This window comes from Lutjanus erythropterus, chromosome 11 (assembly GCF_056507025.1).
Source record: "Lutjanus erythropterus isolate fLutEry1 chromosome 11, fLutEry1.hap2, whole genome shotgun sequence".
In the NCBI taxonomy this organism is placed as follows: Eukaryota; Metazoa; Chordata; class Actinopteri; order Lutjaniformes; family Lutjanidae; genus Lutjanus; species Lutjanus erythropterus.
The window spans coordinates 7,041,239-7,058,172 of record NC_139327.1 but is presented as its reverse complement, the minus strand read 5'-3'; the positions used below and the strand labels follow the sequence as shown (position 1 = coordinate 7,058,172).

General features: G+C 43.9%; 1 protein-coding gene across 6 annotated transcripts in view; it reads left to right on the top strand.

The window, feature by feature from the left end:
• The window catches only part of arhgap32b (Rho GTPase activating protein 32b), a 168,635-nt gene extending 151,932 nt beyond the window's left edge, over window positions 1-16,703 (top strand). For all 6 annotated transcript variants that reach the window (XM_084730649.1, XM_084730651.1, XM_084730650.1 and 3 more), the window contains 11 exons: window positions 48-150; window positions 2,525-2,669; window positions 3,203-3,285; window positions 3,657-3,764; window positions 5,992-6,137; window positions 6,232-6,433; window positions 7,624-7,769; window positions 7,893-7,967; window positions 8,128-8,961; window positions 10,220-10,884; window positions 12,798-16,703. In XM_084730649.1, coding sequence (XP_084586775.1) covers window positions 48-150; window positions 2,525-2,669; window positions 3,203-3,285; window positions 3,657-3,764; window positions 5,992-6,137; window positions 6,232-6,433; window positions 7,624-7,769; window positions 7,893-7,967; window positions 8,128-8,961; window positions 10,220-10,884; window positions 12,798-15,131 — 4,841 coding nt within the window. In that variant the 3' untranslated portion in view covers window positions 15,132-16,703. The remainder of the gene's footprint in view (window positions 1-47; window positions 151-2,524; window positions 2,670-3,202; window positions 3,286-3,656; window positions 3,765-5,991; window positions 6,138-6,231; window positions 6,434-7,623; window positions 7,770-7,892; window positions 7,968-8,127; window positions 8,962-10,219; window positions 10,885-12,797) is intronic.
• The last annotated feature ends 231 nt before the right edge of the window (window positions 16,704-16,934 follow it).

Genomic DNA, 16,934 nt, shown 5'->3' with positions numbered 1-16,934 from the left:
CGAGTGGAGACTGGAGATATATTGACACTCTGTTTTTCTCTTCGCAGTGCCCCAGGTCCTCAAGAGCTGCACCGAGTTCATCGAGAAGCACGGTGTGGTGGACGGCATCTACCGCCTCTCTGGAATCGCCTCAAATATCCAGAAGTTGCGGTAGGAGACGCACACAGTCTATTAATTACAGAATTTCATTTAAGCATTTGTCAGGGTCTCCAGTCTGTGCAGGCTTCTTCCACACAAATGTTCTTTGTCAGAGGAGGATTCACAAATCTGATCCCACTATAGTTCATGTGAAATCCATCTCAGATTATTACATCTGTAAAAGAGAAAAAAAACATAATATTGTGCAGTGCAGCAGTTGTTCCTCGTCAACAGTTTTTTTTATGTTGTCATACCAAGAGAAAAATTAGTACTTTGGCAGTCAGTCAGGCGCAACAGTTGTGGCTTATAAAAGGCAGCGTACAGTTTGTGTTATGGACGTGCTGGATGTGTTTGTTCTGCTATGCTGTCAAATGTGTGAGGGTAATGCTGTGTTCACGTGTAAATATATAGGATAGGATTGTGGGATTGTGCCTGCATTTGTGAGGGTGACTAGGTCCGTCACGATCATGAAGTTTTTGTTGATTTTTAATTGTCGTACAACTTTGTGATTAACAATTTAATAGTTTTTTCTGTTAATTATATGCTACTATTATTAATTACAGATAATAATACATTGCTGTTTCCTGTTTAGGCTTTGTAAATAAAAATCACGCTGGGCAGATAAGATACTTAAAGGCATAGTTCACCCAAAAATGAAATTTCACTCAATATCTCTTCAGTGGAAAACAGTGTTGCAGCCAAATCCAGTACAATTGAAGTGAATGGTGACCAGTTTTAAAATGTAAAAAAAGAACACAAAAAACACAAAATGTCGCTGTTTTCCACTGAAGCTCTGGGAGTGTTTTGTGAACTGAAGATCTTCACCCAACCTCACATCAGCACAGGGGTGAGGAGATATTGAGTGAAATTTCACTATTGGGTGAACTTTTGCTTTAATGAATCAAATATACAAAGCTTCTTATCAAAATATACAAAGATGTGATATAATGATTTAGTGGATAAAGGCAAATAGTAGAACAGGTACCAATAATCAAAATGAAATGTACCATGGATAATACAGACCAAATCCTCATCATACACAACTATATACAGAAAATGTAAAGCAAATTTACAGAAAACCCTGCGAAAGACACTACTAAGTGGACGTTTCCATCCACTTCCCTGTTATATATATACATTTTATTTATCATTTACAATCTGGTTGTAAAATGAGGTTATGATGTGGTTTCTTCTTTGATTGTTTGATTGGTCTTGGTTGATTGAGGAAAAGATGTTATGTTGATGTGATGTTAATGTTATTTTAATACTTTTGTATATATTTTATGAATATTAGAAGTTAGGTGCATTGAGGTAAACAGCTGGTGGTGCTAATTCACCATTCACATGCCAAAAGTAATGAATGCAACAAGATGGTTGAAAGAGCATCAGTCAAACCTCAAACGCTGGAAAACTACATGGAAATAGTGGTGGATATATGCATTTTCTGTTAATTGCATCCAGCTGTCCTTATACAGAAGAATGGAAACATTTCTGATGATTATGCAAAAAGCTGCCAACATCCATATCTTAGAAGAGAGTTCATAGAAATGTTGATGCACTCTCTGAGTCACCTTCAGTTATGGCAGTAATATAATGCTTCATGAGCAGAATCAAGTGCATATTGAGTGTCTTTTTTTTCCCCTGGTTTTTGCCTCTCAGGCCACATACAGTGCACTTACTGTACATTCACTTAAGTAACCAGGTTACTCAGAGAAACCAGGTTATGCAGTTGATTGGAGAACACATTTACATGCACTTTAGTAGTAACCCAGATCACCCAGAACATCTCTAGAGGCGATATCTGGAGGATCTAAAATCTAGATGTATAAGTAGCACTACAGAAACACTACTAGAATAAAAAACACATTAAACATATATTGTTGCACACAGGTAACAATGTTTTTTTTATGATATTGAAACAATCATCACTCAAAACTGCTGTATATATCAGTCTTAAAGTCTTTGCATGTATTTGTTTTAGCCAAATCACAATTGAATGAAACTAAATGTAATTTTAGGGGTTGGAGCATATAGAACTTTAAGCCACTTTCTAATTCTTTTGTTTGACTTGTGGAAGGCAAGAAGACCAGTTTCATTATAATGATTAATGAATTAATTATAATTTATTATTTTCTAGTTCAGTATATAAACTGCCTTCACATAGGTGTTTTGGTCAAAGAACCTCAACTTGAGACAGTTTTTTTTTTTACAGAAAGAAAAAACTAGGCACATATCAATCATCTTCTGTCCTAAAACACCACTGAAACGCAGCTTGACTTTTTCTTATCTTGTATCCATCCATAAAACTACAGGTATCATTGATCGATGCATTTTTCTGTAGGAGTCACTCTGTTGACTCTGCCTTTGCCCTCTTCTCTTTCATCAGGCATGAGTTTGACTCAGAGCAGATCCCCGACCTGACCAAAGATGTTTACATCCAGGACATCCACTGTGTTGGCTCGCTGTGTAAGCTCTACTTCAGAGAGCTGCCCAACCCCCTGCTCACCTACCAGCTCTACGAGAAATTCTCTGTAAGCAAACACTTCTCACACACCAGCTTCTGTCACCCCAGCTTCTCTAAATAATGTGTGGATAGACGTCTATTGACTGCTGAGTTTTTATTTTTTCGGTTTCTGTGCTCACACTGATAGGATGGGACTTATAGTACTAATTTGCTTGACCTATATGAAAAAGGTAATTCCTCACATTTATTGTGTTGGAATTTCTCAAATTTATCTTAGAGTTGTGAGTCACTGACACCCTAAAATCATAGCATTGTACTTGACACACCCTGTCATTACAAATGCAGCAAACCACGCTCTGTGTGACTTGGAATAAAAACCTTCTCCAAGCACAACAGAGCAGTCCCTGAGGATGAAGTAAATGTTTGCTGGTTGTTATGGCAGCTGGGGAGAGGGAGGGGGGTGTGGCTGCAGACTGATGTCCCCTCTGTGCTCCATGTGGCGGCGTCAACCTGGGATGACAATTGAATGAGCTTAATGTTGATACACTGACACATCCTGCCATCTATCTCCCTATCTCTGCTTTTGTTTTCACTCTGAAGGATGCTGTATCAGCAGCAACGGACGAAGAACGACTCATCAAAATCCATGATGTCATCCAGCAGCTTCCTCCGCCGCATTACAGGTCAGTGTAGAGGCACACCGCCCCTGTTTGGCAGACTCAGGAACTGCCACACTACAGATCCACACTCACGTTGTGCATTCACACCAGCTGTGTGTCTGTTAAAGTTAAAATCAACGCGTTTCGTGGTGCCACACTGCATTGACTGGAATCATTTAACAGCTCCCAGCGGACCTTCATCTTGGTGATGATGAATTGATTTTCCTGTCCTCTGTGAAAGCATACAAATGCTAATTTCTAAGTGACATTCCTTCGAGATTTCAGCACATAGTGAAATATTGATGCTCTGAAGAAGTTGCTCTATCATGGCCATTAGTTTGCACATCACTAGTGGGAGCCAATTAAATCTGAATAAATGAATATTTGATTTGTAGAACCCTGGAGTTCCTGATGAGGCACCTTTCCCGCCTGGCAGCCTTCAGCTACATCACAAACATGCACAGCAAGAACCTGGCCATCGTCTGGGCCCCCAACCTGCTGAGGTGAGGCCCCACCCTACTCTATACCATGGTCTTTGTGTGCATATTTTTCATTGTAGTGATTGTACTGTCAGGGTTTCCCACAGATTGACAGTGCAACTGTGAAAGAAAACATCACCCAATTTTTAGTAGGTTATTTCTGGTTTCATCATTTTGATTCTACTTATTTCTGCACCTTATTTTAGTGTTTAATCACAAACAACTTTAAACTGCTCACCTTACTTTTCCCTTCAGTTCTCTTCCCCATGTGCACACACACACACACACACACACACACACACACACACACACACACACACACACACACACACACACATCTGGTCACTTACTGCACACACACCGTTTTGCTCCACCCCATCTGTTTCTCCCTTAGTCCAGTAGGAGAAGTAGGTTCCCATGCAGCCACATGTAACCTAGTTTTTAGGACCCTAATGGTGTCTGATGTCTAGGTCAGCTAATTGCTTGTGGGGTTCATTTAGCGGCCATCTTGAATTGAGGTTCAGGCGAGTGAGGAAAAAACACAGGTTTTCATAACTCCTGAATGAAACAACATACAAAGACAGTAAAACTATGTTTTTATATAGTTTTGACACCAGGAATCAAATGAAAAAATCAATAACATGATACAACCACATTTTGCATGAAAAACAGGCAAATAACAAATTTTTTAGGCTCATAACAATGCCATTTTTGCTATTTTATTTCAAACTAGTTTCCTGCAATAGTCAAATGATACTAGTTTATTCTCTTATATTAATTGCAAGGTTATTAAACGGATAGCAATAAGAATATGGCATGAAAGTCTGAAAATATGGAAAAGCCTCTACAGTATGTGTCTGCTCTCTTGACAGCAGTATGTTTTATAAAGTCACCCAAAAAAAAACACAGGTTGTGTTTTGGATTTTTCCAACCGCAGTTCAGTTTTCACAACAGCAGGTGAGCTGGGTGTGGAGGAGGCTTGTTGTTGATGCCTTAGCCGATCAAAACCAAACAGGGAACCAAATTACATTGGATTTTACAAAACAACGGCATAAGGAGGCCTACATAACAGGAGACTCTCTCTCTCTCTGTGTTTCTCATGTGCGATTGTCACTTTACCTTTCCCATGATAGCAGAACAAACATTTACAGGAAGGGTAGTCTCGCATAGTCAGACCTCTCTCCACAGGGCTCAGCGTTGGAGAATGGTCTGGCTCCACACATACACATTCTGCTATAGGGGAAACAACACCCTGCCATGTTTGCATTTCTTTTAACCCATCACAAACACCTTGGACAGCGCTGAGCTCAGGATGCAGCAACAGTGCTGCTGCAAAATAGTGTCCAGGGGGAACTTTTGTTTTGGTAGAACAATGCACATCGGGAGGCGAGCTCTGGCATTAAAATGACTACATCACTATTCATACCATTAACATCTCAGGAACCAATTTGCCATTTTCAGCTTGAAGGTTGTTTTTGTTTCCTGGGGTCTGTGAAAACAGAGATAGGGGATGATGTGATGCCGCTTGAAACAGGTAACGAGTGGCAGACTTATACCTGTAGTGTGGAACCGGTGAGTCAGACTACGAGAGAGGTAGAGTGCGATAGAGCTAAGGGGGAGACTGTGTGCTAGTTAATCGATCGGCCACCATCAGCACAACAACTTTCCAAAGAACCCAACCCCACCACCACCTCCCTCCCAAACAAAAAAAACAACTGGCAATGGCCGATTGCAATCACCTAACCCTACAGCCTGTCCAAATAAAGTCTAAGTGTGGGAAACACTGACTGTGAATCATCACATAAAGGCTGTCTTGATGTCGTTTTTTTCTTTTTTTTTTTCCTAATTCCCTGTTGTTTGAGTTGCTTTTTCTAACTAAGTACATCTCAAGATAATTCTCATGATCTTCGCTTTGACCTCTATGTAGCTGAGCTCATGTGGGCTTTTTTAATACTACTCACATTAACGATTTCTCAGACTTGAATCAGCCATGATAATGGGCTGTGTGAGGCAGAAAGTACCCCGTCTCCAGCTTTAAATGAGTCATTCTGCCTGAATGGAGGGAATTAAGCAGCTGTTTGTGGGAGGCTACTGATCAACATCAAATGCTGGAAATGCATTTTTACACAAATTATGTAACTGTAAATCAAATCACTTCAAAGTAATCAAGTGGAATCCTTGATTCAGTACTTTGAAATTTTACACTTGCTGTTTACTTAGTTTCAATCTTGTTTGTCTTTGATTGTCTCAGGTCGAAACAGATTGAATCTGCATGCTTCAGTGGCACGGCGGCCTTCATGGAAGTCCGGATCCAGTCGGTGGTGGTGGAGTTTATCCTCAACCATGTGGATGTTCTCTTCAGCACTAAACTCAGCACACTAATCCGAGAGGGAGCAGGTACGTACAGGCATCAGCCAGATAAGACCCCTGCTCAAATTGTCACCCCACTGCTGCTTGGACTTGAGCAATAAACACTGTTCCACATCACCAGGTCACAACTCACTGTCCCGGCCCAAATCCCTGCTGGTGTCATCGCCTTCCACTAAACTTCTAAGTCTGGAGGAGGCCCAGGCCAGGACCCAGGCTCAAATCAACTCTCCTGTCACTGAAGACAGCAAGTACATCGAGGTGGGCGAAGGCCCGGCTGCCCTGCAGGGCAAGTTCCACACCGTCATCGAGTTTCCCACCGAGAGGTTTGTTAACTCCTCTTCCTGTGAAGATGACAAGCAATATAAAACCTAAATTTAGACAAATACCTTTATCTTACAGTACAGATCTACTGTAGATTTTGATGCAAAAAACATCTTTTAATGTAACATGGACTATAATAATATTGGAATGTGTCTCCCTCTGCTGGTTGCTGGTAAGACTGCAGGCAGAACACATTTTCTCCTGGTCTCGGAGCAAGAATGCCACAGGCTGGACTGTCAGCAATTTCAGACTTTTCAGAAAAGTGAATGTAATATGATTATACTCATGTAGCTTTTAAATAATTGTTAAAAACAGATCAGTTTTTCTAATTATCTTCCTCTGGTGTCTAAGGGTCTGTCATTGAGATTTCTGTGTGTGACTGTTTAGACCTGGCATTAACATGCATCCTGGGTGGTCAGTCATAAGTAGAGAGCTCTAAGTGCATCAGTTCACACCTGGCATTAGAATGCATCTCCAGTATGTCCTGAGCAACCATTTGTAATTGGATCTCACTGTCTTGCTTTATATGCAAAGCAATACACATAGATACCTCATTCTGTTTGCAAAGACCAAATGCTCTTTAACTCACAGCCCAATATATGTAGCCAACATGTTGGTGTATTACATTAAAAATGTATTACATTTGATGCTGAATTTACAAGAAGGCAGAATGAGAATATGCCATAGCCATTTTACCAAGTTTATAAAGTTGCTCCTCACTCAGCAACTAAATAGCGCAGTGTGTTTTTTACTGGGGTCCAGGGATATTGCGGTTACTAGATAAAAGGTGAAATCAGTTGAAACAGACAGTGCTCACAAACATCTGCGGCTTATCTTGGCAGATAAGAGTGCCCAAACACGTCATTTGTATTACATTGAAGGAAATAGAAATCAGACAGTTGTTTCGTGTGTGCTTCAGGGTGTCAGTTGAGTAGGCAGTCCCACAATTTGGCCCAGAACACACTGCGCACACACGCTGCTGAAAGAATGTGGTCACATGCAGCTCAGACCACCTCAGAATATGGTCTGAGTGTTCAGATCTCAGTGCGTCCTGGTTGCATTCACACCCCCACCCTGAGCTGTCCACTTGTGATCAGATCACCCAAGAGGCATGTTAATGACAGGTGTAAACAGCCTCTTAGTGAAACTAACTGTTCCCTGCCTGCTTGTCCACTACCATTTTTAATTATAGGAAGAGGCCTCCTATTAAATCCAAAAAGTCTCCTGTGGGTAGCTGGCGTTCTTTCTTCAACCTGGGCAAGTCTTCCTCCATGTCCAAGCGCAAGCTGCACCGCAACCCCAGTGAGCCCAATGAGCTGAAGGCCATGGCTCTCGCTGGTGAGTCATTCCTCCACAGCTGCAATGAAACAGTTTTTCAGTCACCTCACAACTGTGCAACGAGAAGAGCTTATTTGACAAAACAGTGCTGTATGTTGATACCTTTTAATGGTTATGTTTCAGGAGGCAGAGGAGACACGGCAACATTAAGGTCAGCCAAAAGTGAAGAGTCACTGAGTTCCCTGCACAATGTTGAAGGTAATCATTTGTGTCTTCAAGCTCACTTTGACTCTGTGTGTTTAATCAGTCAGTGCTGTCCACAGCATATTTAAACTGCTCTCTGTATAGTGCAGCCAAGTGTTATACATGAGGCCTTTTAAAAGAAATAGTTTCACATTATCTTTTTTATCTCCTTCAGGAGAGTCCAAGGTGTACCGTCCCCGACGGCCGCGCTCCAGCAGCGACGCCCTGTCAGCCTCATTTAACGGCGAGCTGCTGGACAGCCGGCAGCACTGCAACTCCTACGACAACCTGGATGCCACAGAGGACAGCGACGGAGACGACGGGCCCATCTGTGTGCCTGCCCTCATCTCACCTCCCCGCTCAGCTGGTGAAGATGTGGACCTCAGCCCGCCAGACATCGGCATGGCCTCCTTGGACTTTGACCCAATGTCTTTCCAGTGCAGCCTTCCCGACACCTCCTATGCCTTCCCCCTCGATGACTCACCAGCTGGGGCTGAGGGCTCCACGTTAAAGAGGAGCCCTGGCAGCATCTGTGGCAAAACCAACGGCTCTGACCTCATCTCTGCCACATTCCTGGGCAGCCTGACCTCCCCATTGTTGTCCACGGACTTCAGCCGGGCTGCTGGAGAGAGGATGGAGAGCAAGAAACTGACCACATCCTATTCTTACACTGATAAGCCCACACAGGCGGTGTCACCTATTAAATGTGGAAAAGCCACTAGTTTGACACCATTTGCCACTTCAGAGTTTTCCTCTACGGAGATGCCTGACAAGAGTGCATCTGGGCAGGCCGTCTCCCCACAACCATTATCTCCTCCTTCAGTAGCCAAGGACTCTCCTCCACTGATGGGCAGTGTGCTGCTGAGGTCGGCCGAGCCGTCACTGAGCGAAGCTTTCCAAATGGAGCTGCACTCAAAGCTGGCAGCCTTTGACAGCATGGACAGTCCAGAGCTGAAGGGAGAGGACAGCATACAGCAGGTGCCAGCTGCCAGCAACCAAGAGCACCAGGGTAGGCAGCAGAGAATGACCTTTTTAAATGTAGTTTTTGCCATGTTTCTGGCTTATCACAGTTTTGTTTTTTATGTAAATTAAAGGGTGACTTAGGTATTTTCCAGCGTAGAGGCTATTTTCCTATGTTTGTGGGGATAACAATGTTTGAAATTGGTCCAGTATTGAGAGAGAAAGAGCACTGCAGCCAGTAGAAGTGAAACTGAGCTGCAGTGAAATCCCTCTGGTCAACTGCATACAGTTGAAGTAAGTCCACTAAGAGTGCTTGTTTTTGCCACTGATGGGCTCGGATTGTTATTCCAGGTATCTGGCAACATTATGGAAAGGATTCAAACAAGAATAAGATCCTTTTTGTTTTACCACAAACAGCTGCTCTAACTAACCAGACCAGACTTCCTTTGCAAAACTGTAACTTTTATATTGTCGTCCTCATTCAGACTCGACAGAAACAAAATAAAACTCACCAAAAACATCTATGTTCCTCTTTCCACTTTGCCAGCAATTGATAACTCTGGTTTAGCTGGAATAAACCTGGTGATTGTTGTAACAGTGAAGCAAAGACAAAAAGTTTGCATTTCGTAAATGGAGTCTGGTGAGTTTGTCCAGAGCAATGAAACCAGCTGTTTCTGGCTAAACAAAACATATCCTACTCTTGAAGAAAAAGGTCTGTCTCTGTAGGGATCCGTTCTGTCTTATCAGACAATTTGAAATACAATCTGAGCCTGTCAGTGAGTGTCAGTGACGGCCATGTTTACATTTTTAATAATTATGAGGACAGAGAAGGTTAGCTGCAAATGTGTATTTATGCTTGAAACACATTCAGAAAGTGTAAAACCACTCTAAACTATGTCATTAGAAACCATTCCATTAACTAGGAACTGGCCTGATGCAGGATTATTCATTAAATGTTTTGAAACCTGGTAATACTGGTTTCTTGTGAATAGGGTTTAGACACAAAAACATCAAAAAACTAGGGTCCAAGTTGAAAAAGACTTAAGTTACCTTTTAACAATAACATGATAAATCATGCCATTAATTATATGAATGTTTTTTTCTAGGTTTAGTTTCCCAGGTTTGCATGGATTTCAACTCTTATAAATCTTTTCATATGATTTCCGAGCACCACTCTTAACTCTTTCCCACTCTTGATGATCCTAATAACCGCCCTGCCTGCTGTCATGTCTTTTCTCCACCTACTTGTCTCTGTTGTTTATTCATTCTTAAACTTTAGCTCCCTTGTATTTTTGTGCCCCTGCTAGGAGTCGTAGCTCCGGACTCTTCGAAGGACCTCACCCCTCGTTCCCTCAGCTCTACAGCCCCCACTGCTGCCCCTCCTCCCCCTCCTAAAAATGCTGCCCGCATGTTGGCCCTGGCCCTTGCTGAGTCCGCCCAGCAGGTCTCCATTCAGTCTCAGTCCCGCTCCTCTGAGCCTCCCACACCGGTGTCCCCTCCGCAGCCACAGGAGGCTTCTAATTTCCAGGACTCGCCGCATCCACTGGCCCTGCATTTCCAGATGTGCTCAGAGGAGGGAGCAGCAAGAGGAGGTTCTCCGCCACCTAACAGCACTGCTCCAGTTGTCACCCCAGCCTCATCGTATCCCTCCACCTCCAGCCCCACCATCAAGCCTCAGCCACTGGAGTCAACCAGCACGATTACCAAGCTACCAGACAGTGCCAAGTCCTCTATAACCCCACCTGATACGCAGCCAGAAAAGGACTCCACTCCACCAGACACTCCTCTTTACAAGTGTGCCCCACTCCCCACTTCAACCAGCTCAACTTCTCCAACCAGGAAGAGTCCAGAGAGACAGCAGCCTGTCACAGGACAGATCCCAGTCCACACCAGCTCATCCAGTAACACTCCAGCCACCACACCTAGTGGCAGCTGCAAAGACACTGGAGTCTTACCACAGCCTGTTCCTGAGGTAAGTCAATATCACTTTCATATGTGGAGTGTTACTTATAAATTATTGAGGGTCATTATATTCTGGTAATTTGCTGCAGTCAGCATAATCCAATTGTATTAATAATTCATATGCAGTGTAACATGAGCGAGGAGCCATAAAGTGAGAGTTCAACATCTTGAGAAATGCACATATTATTTTTCATGCTTTGAGATAGATGACGGGATAGATAGATACCACTGCTGCCAGCAGACACTAAATACAAACACAGGAGACAGAGAAACAGCAAAAATATTTTTACAGTACCAGCACCTCTAAAGCTCAATAATAATATGTCATCTTGTATGTCCTCCTGAAGACTTTTACACTTTGTTTTTTATATGAATTAAACAAGATATAACGTGTTAATTGCTTCAGGGTCTGTTTACATCTGGCATTAAAATCCACATGTCTAGTGTGACCAGATTGGATCTCACTTCCGTCCGATCATTAGCCTGTTTTTGAGGCGGCTTCTTGTTGTTTTGCACTTTAAAGGGACAGTTCACTCCAAAATCAGAATTGGGGTGGAGTGTTTTTTTTTTTTTTAATATGATGCCATTAGGAGCAGATGAGTATTTACTTTAGTGAGTAGGTGGTCCTTCAATGTGGCCCATAACACCTTCAAGTACAATTATATAAAGTATTCTGATTCTCAATATTTCCATTCAATATTACGATTTGCACAACGCTAAATTATGTGAAAACATTGAATTATACACTTCTAAAGACTACACTTTGCTTCATATTTCCAAAAACAATGCACATCCCATGCCAGTCAGTCTGTCTGAGTTTAAGTGGAGCAGCATCATTTCCATACTGCATAAAAGTGGTTTCTGTTCCTGCTCATCCAGCTAGTGCCTTAAGAAAATGATAAATAAAATACGATGTTAGTCCATTGAATAGAGCCCCTGAAAATTGCACAGAGCACAAATGTGAGCTTTTACATTAACATTCTTCACATATTAAACTGAACTTGAAAACTGTCCTAACCTGTTCTAACCTTAGAAAGTCAAAAGTTTTGAAGTCAAAAAAGTTGTATGTCAGATGAAATTTGTGCCTGGCATTATGAGCACATGATATTTTATGTGGCACATGTGAGGATAACTGTTTCCCCTATTTACGCTAACCTAAGTGTCTCCTCGCTACATATTTAGCATACAAACATGAGAGCAGTATCAGTCTTCTCATCAACTGTAACTCTCGCAAGAAAGTGAGAGTTGAGAAAGTGTTTTCCAAAATGCCAACTGTTTCTTTTACTTGTACATATCTTTAGATTAATTATTAATCCCAATTCCATGATTAAGAATGACCAAAGGAAATATGACTTATAATAGTGCTGTATCACATCACAAGTCCTGCACACTAAACTGTATTGAAATGCAGAATGCTTGTGGCATACAGAAAGAATACCAAATGAGTCAATACATTTTCCATAAGGGTTGACAAAAAATTGAATGCTATGATATTCTCTACAGATATTTTATCACACATTTTTTGGCCTGTGTTGGTAATATTTTCATTTAGTCCCTGCTGTGAGTGTCACTAATGTCTTTGATGTATTATGGATTATTGAAGTCATCTCAAGAGTCCAGTGCTTTTTAATATTCACTGCTTTCTGCTTTGAAGCCAACAAAAGCCCAATCCGCCCACAACACCACTACCAGCATGAAAAAGAGGAACATAAGAAATACAGACATAAACAAACAGACATTACAAATCTGTGGCCTATTGCTGCTGTGGTGAAACTGCCCCACAAACACGCTGGTGACACTGGACGGTACCTAGCTGCGGTGTGCGTAGGATCAGGTGTCCCACTGCTGCAATATTCAGCTTGTTTTTGTTAACTTTCCTCAGTAAATAAGTATCTGTTTTGTTGTGTGTTTTTTTTTCCTCAGGTCAAACCAGAGAAGACTGCACCACCCCCGGTCCTTCCAAAACCATCAGAACAGCCACCCCTACCAATTCAGAAGCCCAAACGGCACGCTGTCTCACTGCCCCAGCACCAAACACAAACTCAGCAGCAGCAGAGCCAAGCTCAGACACAGCCTCATCCTCCAGCACAGCTTCAGCCTCAAACACAGTCTCATCAGCAGTCTCATCAGCAGTCTCATCAGCAGTCTCATCCACAGTCTCATCAGCAGTCTCATCCACAGTCTCATCAGCAGTCTCATCCACCATCACAGCCTCAGACACCAGTCCAACCACAGCCCCAGACCCAATCTCAGCCCGTTTCCAAGGCCAGCGCAAGAGTGGCTCCCACCTCTGCTGAGCCTGTTGAGAAGCCTTGGGAGGCCATAAAGCCAGTTCAGCCCTGCACAGAGTCTGCAAAGTACCACGACACGTACGGACCTCCGGCCCCTCCTGTCCGCACCATCGAGAGCAAACTGGCCACAGCAGCACTCAGCCAAAGTGAAGCCTCGTACCACATCCTGGGTGAAGGTCCGGCGCCCAGCCATTTGGAGGATGCTCAGCCTCATCATCCGCTTTCTCCGCGTAAATCTTCCACACACCAGCCGGCCTACCTGTACCATGCTAAAGGAGAGCCCGTCTTGATCGAGCCTCCGGGAGCTGCGTACTACCACCAGAGGCCCATCCCACTGGGCCCGCAGTCCCTGCCACATCACTACCGGCCAGACAGCGTCCCCCCACACCTCTCCTTTGTGTCCAAATCTGAGCCTCAGATACCTTACAGTGCCCGAGTGGACAACAGATACAGCACTTTAGGCCCTCGGTCCTACCACCACTCAATAAAGTCCAGAGGGAACAGCCGTAGCGTGTATGTGTCCCCGGGGCCGGGGCATCCAGGCTACAGCCATGACAGAACACATGGCTACCCCACCATCCGCAGAGTGCACTCGCTCCACGTTCCTTCCACCATCCGCTCAGTGCCCATCCAGAGGACTGAAGTTCCTCCAGATGACGATATGTTCTTCTACCACCGGCCCGTGTACCCGTGCAAAGCCTACCAGCAGCCCCCACAGCAGTCCTCACAGGCTGACTACCACGTCACCCAGCTGCAGCCTTATTTTGAGAATGGACGGGTTCAGTATCGCTACAGTCCCTACTCTGGCTCAGGCCCTCTAGAGGCGCCTTATTACGACATCGACCCATACGGCACCATCCGAGTCCGCCACTTCCACACCTATGGCCGAGACTCGGGAGCCATGGGTGGCCGACCAGGCGGAAAGGCGACTGGATACCACTACCTCGCTCGCCACGTTCTCCCACCGGGGAAGGAGCACAGCTTTGTGAGCAGGGACATGCCCCCTGGTCATGGACCCAAGGAAGCTGCTGCTTACCTCGCATGGGACCCAGAGGAGGCAGAGAGGCTCCGCATGCACTCCATCCGCAGGGAGAGCAGAGCCAGACAGAAGATTAAAGGTCCCGTCCTCTCACAGTATGACAACGTAGGCTTGTTTGCACCAGCAGATATTTCAGGCTACGAAACCCTGCACCTGCGCAGCAAATCTGACCCAGGCAAAGCTGTTCTGGTGACAGCCGAGAGCAAAGACGGCCGCTACCTCCCCAGACACATGGTGTCGGACCCCGATGTCCTCATGTACATGGAGACTGACAAGCATGTCCAGGGCAGCACGGCGGCCGACAAGTCAGACGGGCTCGCCAAGCAGAGCGGCTCCAAGAAATGCCAGTCGTCTCACTCTCTCCCAGCGACTCTGAGCCACAGCCTCTCCCACCAGCAGGAGAGCGGCCGCCACGAGGCCAACGACGACAAGCAGGGCGGAGACGGCAGCAGGTCCAAACACTGGCAGCAGGAGTATCCCAACAAGAGGAACTTCCAACCACGGTACGAGTGTCCTGACTCTGACCACCACCAGAATAAAGTGAAAACGCCGAGCGGCTACCACAATGCAGACGAGCCGCCGTCGGCCCCCAGGGAACAAGCCGCCCGCTCCAAACCGGAGCGATCGCACAGCGTCCGGGAGCAGCCGCACTACAGCCAGGGCAAGCCTGAGCTGGACAGAGACTACTCATATCAGAAACACAGCACTAAATCAGCGCAGTCCCACTACGATAACTTGGACGATTACCACCCAGTACCTCAGCCTCAGGCCCCTGTTCAAAAACGTGGAGGCACCGGCTCCTACCCCGCCCCGGGGTTCACAGCGAGCCACAGCAACAGAGCGTACTCCACTGCGCTGGGCCAGGGGGCCTTCATCCAGACTGAGCTGGCCATGCAGAGGCCAGAGACAGAGATCCGTACAGAATGAAGCATTTAGGGGGGGAATAAATGTGTGAAATAATCTTTAGCTGTGTAGAAGAAAGACTCTGTTGAGCTACGGTTGAGCAGCCTCTGCAGGACAGTGGACTGTCGTATCACCAATATTTTTGCTCCTCTGTATTTTTAATGAATTGTAAAGAAAATTGTAAGACTTTTTACAGAAAGTCCTGAATGTACCTGAAATTATTGTCCAAGAGGTCATATTATTGTGATTGATTGAGACAGTAGCCAGTCATAAATGTATATGATATGAAAGACGTAAGGTACTTTTACAGGAACCACAAAAATGTAAAATATATATACTATATATATGAATAGAATCACTAGTAAAAAAAAAAAGGGATTTTTAGTTGTATTTTGTTTTTACTTTTAGGTGTGGCGCTGGGTATGAGCATCAACTGGGATTAAGGTTTGCATTTTAGAAATGCATGCAGTCTCTATCTCTTACAGAACAGTTCTGTGTACTTCACTATCCATTGCGTTTTTTCTGGATGTTACAGCACAAGTTATTGAAGGAGGATACATGTAGGTCATCACACCCTCCCTCTGATAATAGGCGGCACGGTGTGTCCATATTTGTCTTGAAGACTCCGACTGGGTGTGTGAGGTTTGACTAGGAGCTGCGATGGGTCACATTCAGTTAATATAGTGGTTATCAATGTCTGATTTTCTCTGTGACTGTGCCATTTTATGTAACTTTGCTATAAACAAGTTTCAATGACTTCTACCGGAATGTTTTTGTACTTGTTTGTTCTTCATTGGAAGAGGGACCAAACGAATTGGCGCAGTTGTTGCACATGTGGGATAAAGAGGTTAAGATTGATGAATGGCTGTGGTACCTTTTAGACGTGTAAGAGGTTCTTTTTATTTCTTTTTTTTTTCCCCATCACATTCACGGTACTTTTCATGAACTGGACTGACTGAATAAAGCTGAAAACATTTCTCCTCTCAAACAACGTGGTGAAGAACATGTTGCCGCTGCTTTGTGGGAAAAACAATTCGGCGATGAGCCTTAAATTTTGTTCCTACAGATCATATTTTGTTTACTGTCATTGTCAAGTCCATTGTCATGATGCACAAACATTGTGATATCTCAATTTCCGATCACTTTTGATGATTCTTGACAGTTCAGGGTTGACAGGTGACCTACTGGGGTTATTTAGTTTTATATCTCTTCACTGGTTCTGAATTTAAAACAACAAGGGATGGGGAGGGGGAATGTTTTTTTTTTTATAAATATCTGGGGCCATTTATTTTCAGGCTGGAAATCGATGTATAGTACATTCATCTGGTATTATACTACATGCCCTTTTGGTTCACCATAATGTATGGATTACAATATGTTTCCAATATGTCTAAATCCAGGTTGTACTCTGTAACTGTTTGACTTCTATATCGCTTGCAGGTTTTGCTCCTCTTGCCTTATCTAAAGCCCCGACCTTTTCAGAGGGGGCGTTGAAGTAAGGCACCGTGTACTTGAATGTGAAAACACTCTTGTCTCAAACTAGAGGTATCTAAAGTTAGATATGAAATAAATAAAACTGTTCAGGAATAGCTATAATCTGTTTTATTTAATATGTGCCTGATGTTACTAATACACCACTGCTGGATTCAGTCTGACAATAGACCTTCCTCACAGCAGCCATTTTCATATGAAGTAGTGTAAACACAGGTGTTACCAATGATATTAATTATGGTTCCATTCCAGTCAGGTCAGACAGAGTCAAGGTGCTGCTATTGTGTGTTAGATTATTCAAAAGGCTCTGCTACACTAAATGAAACGAGCCCTTAA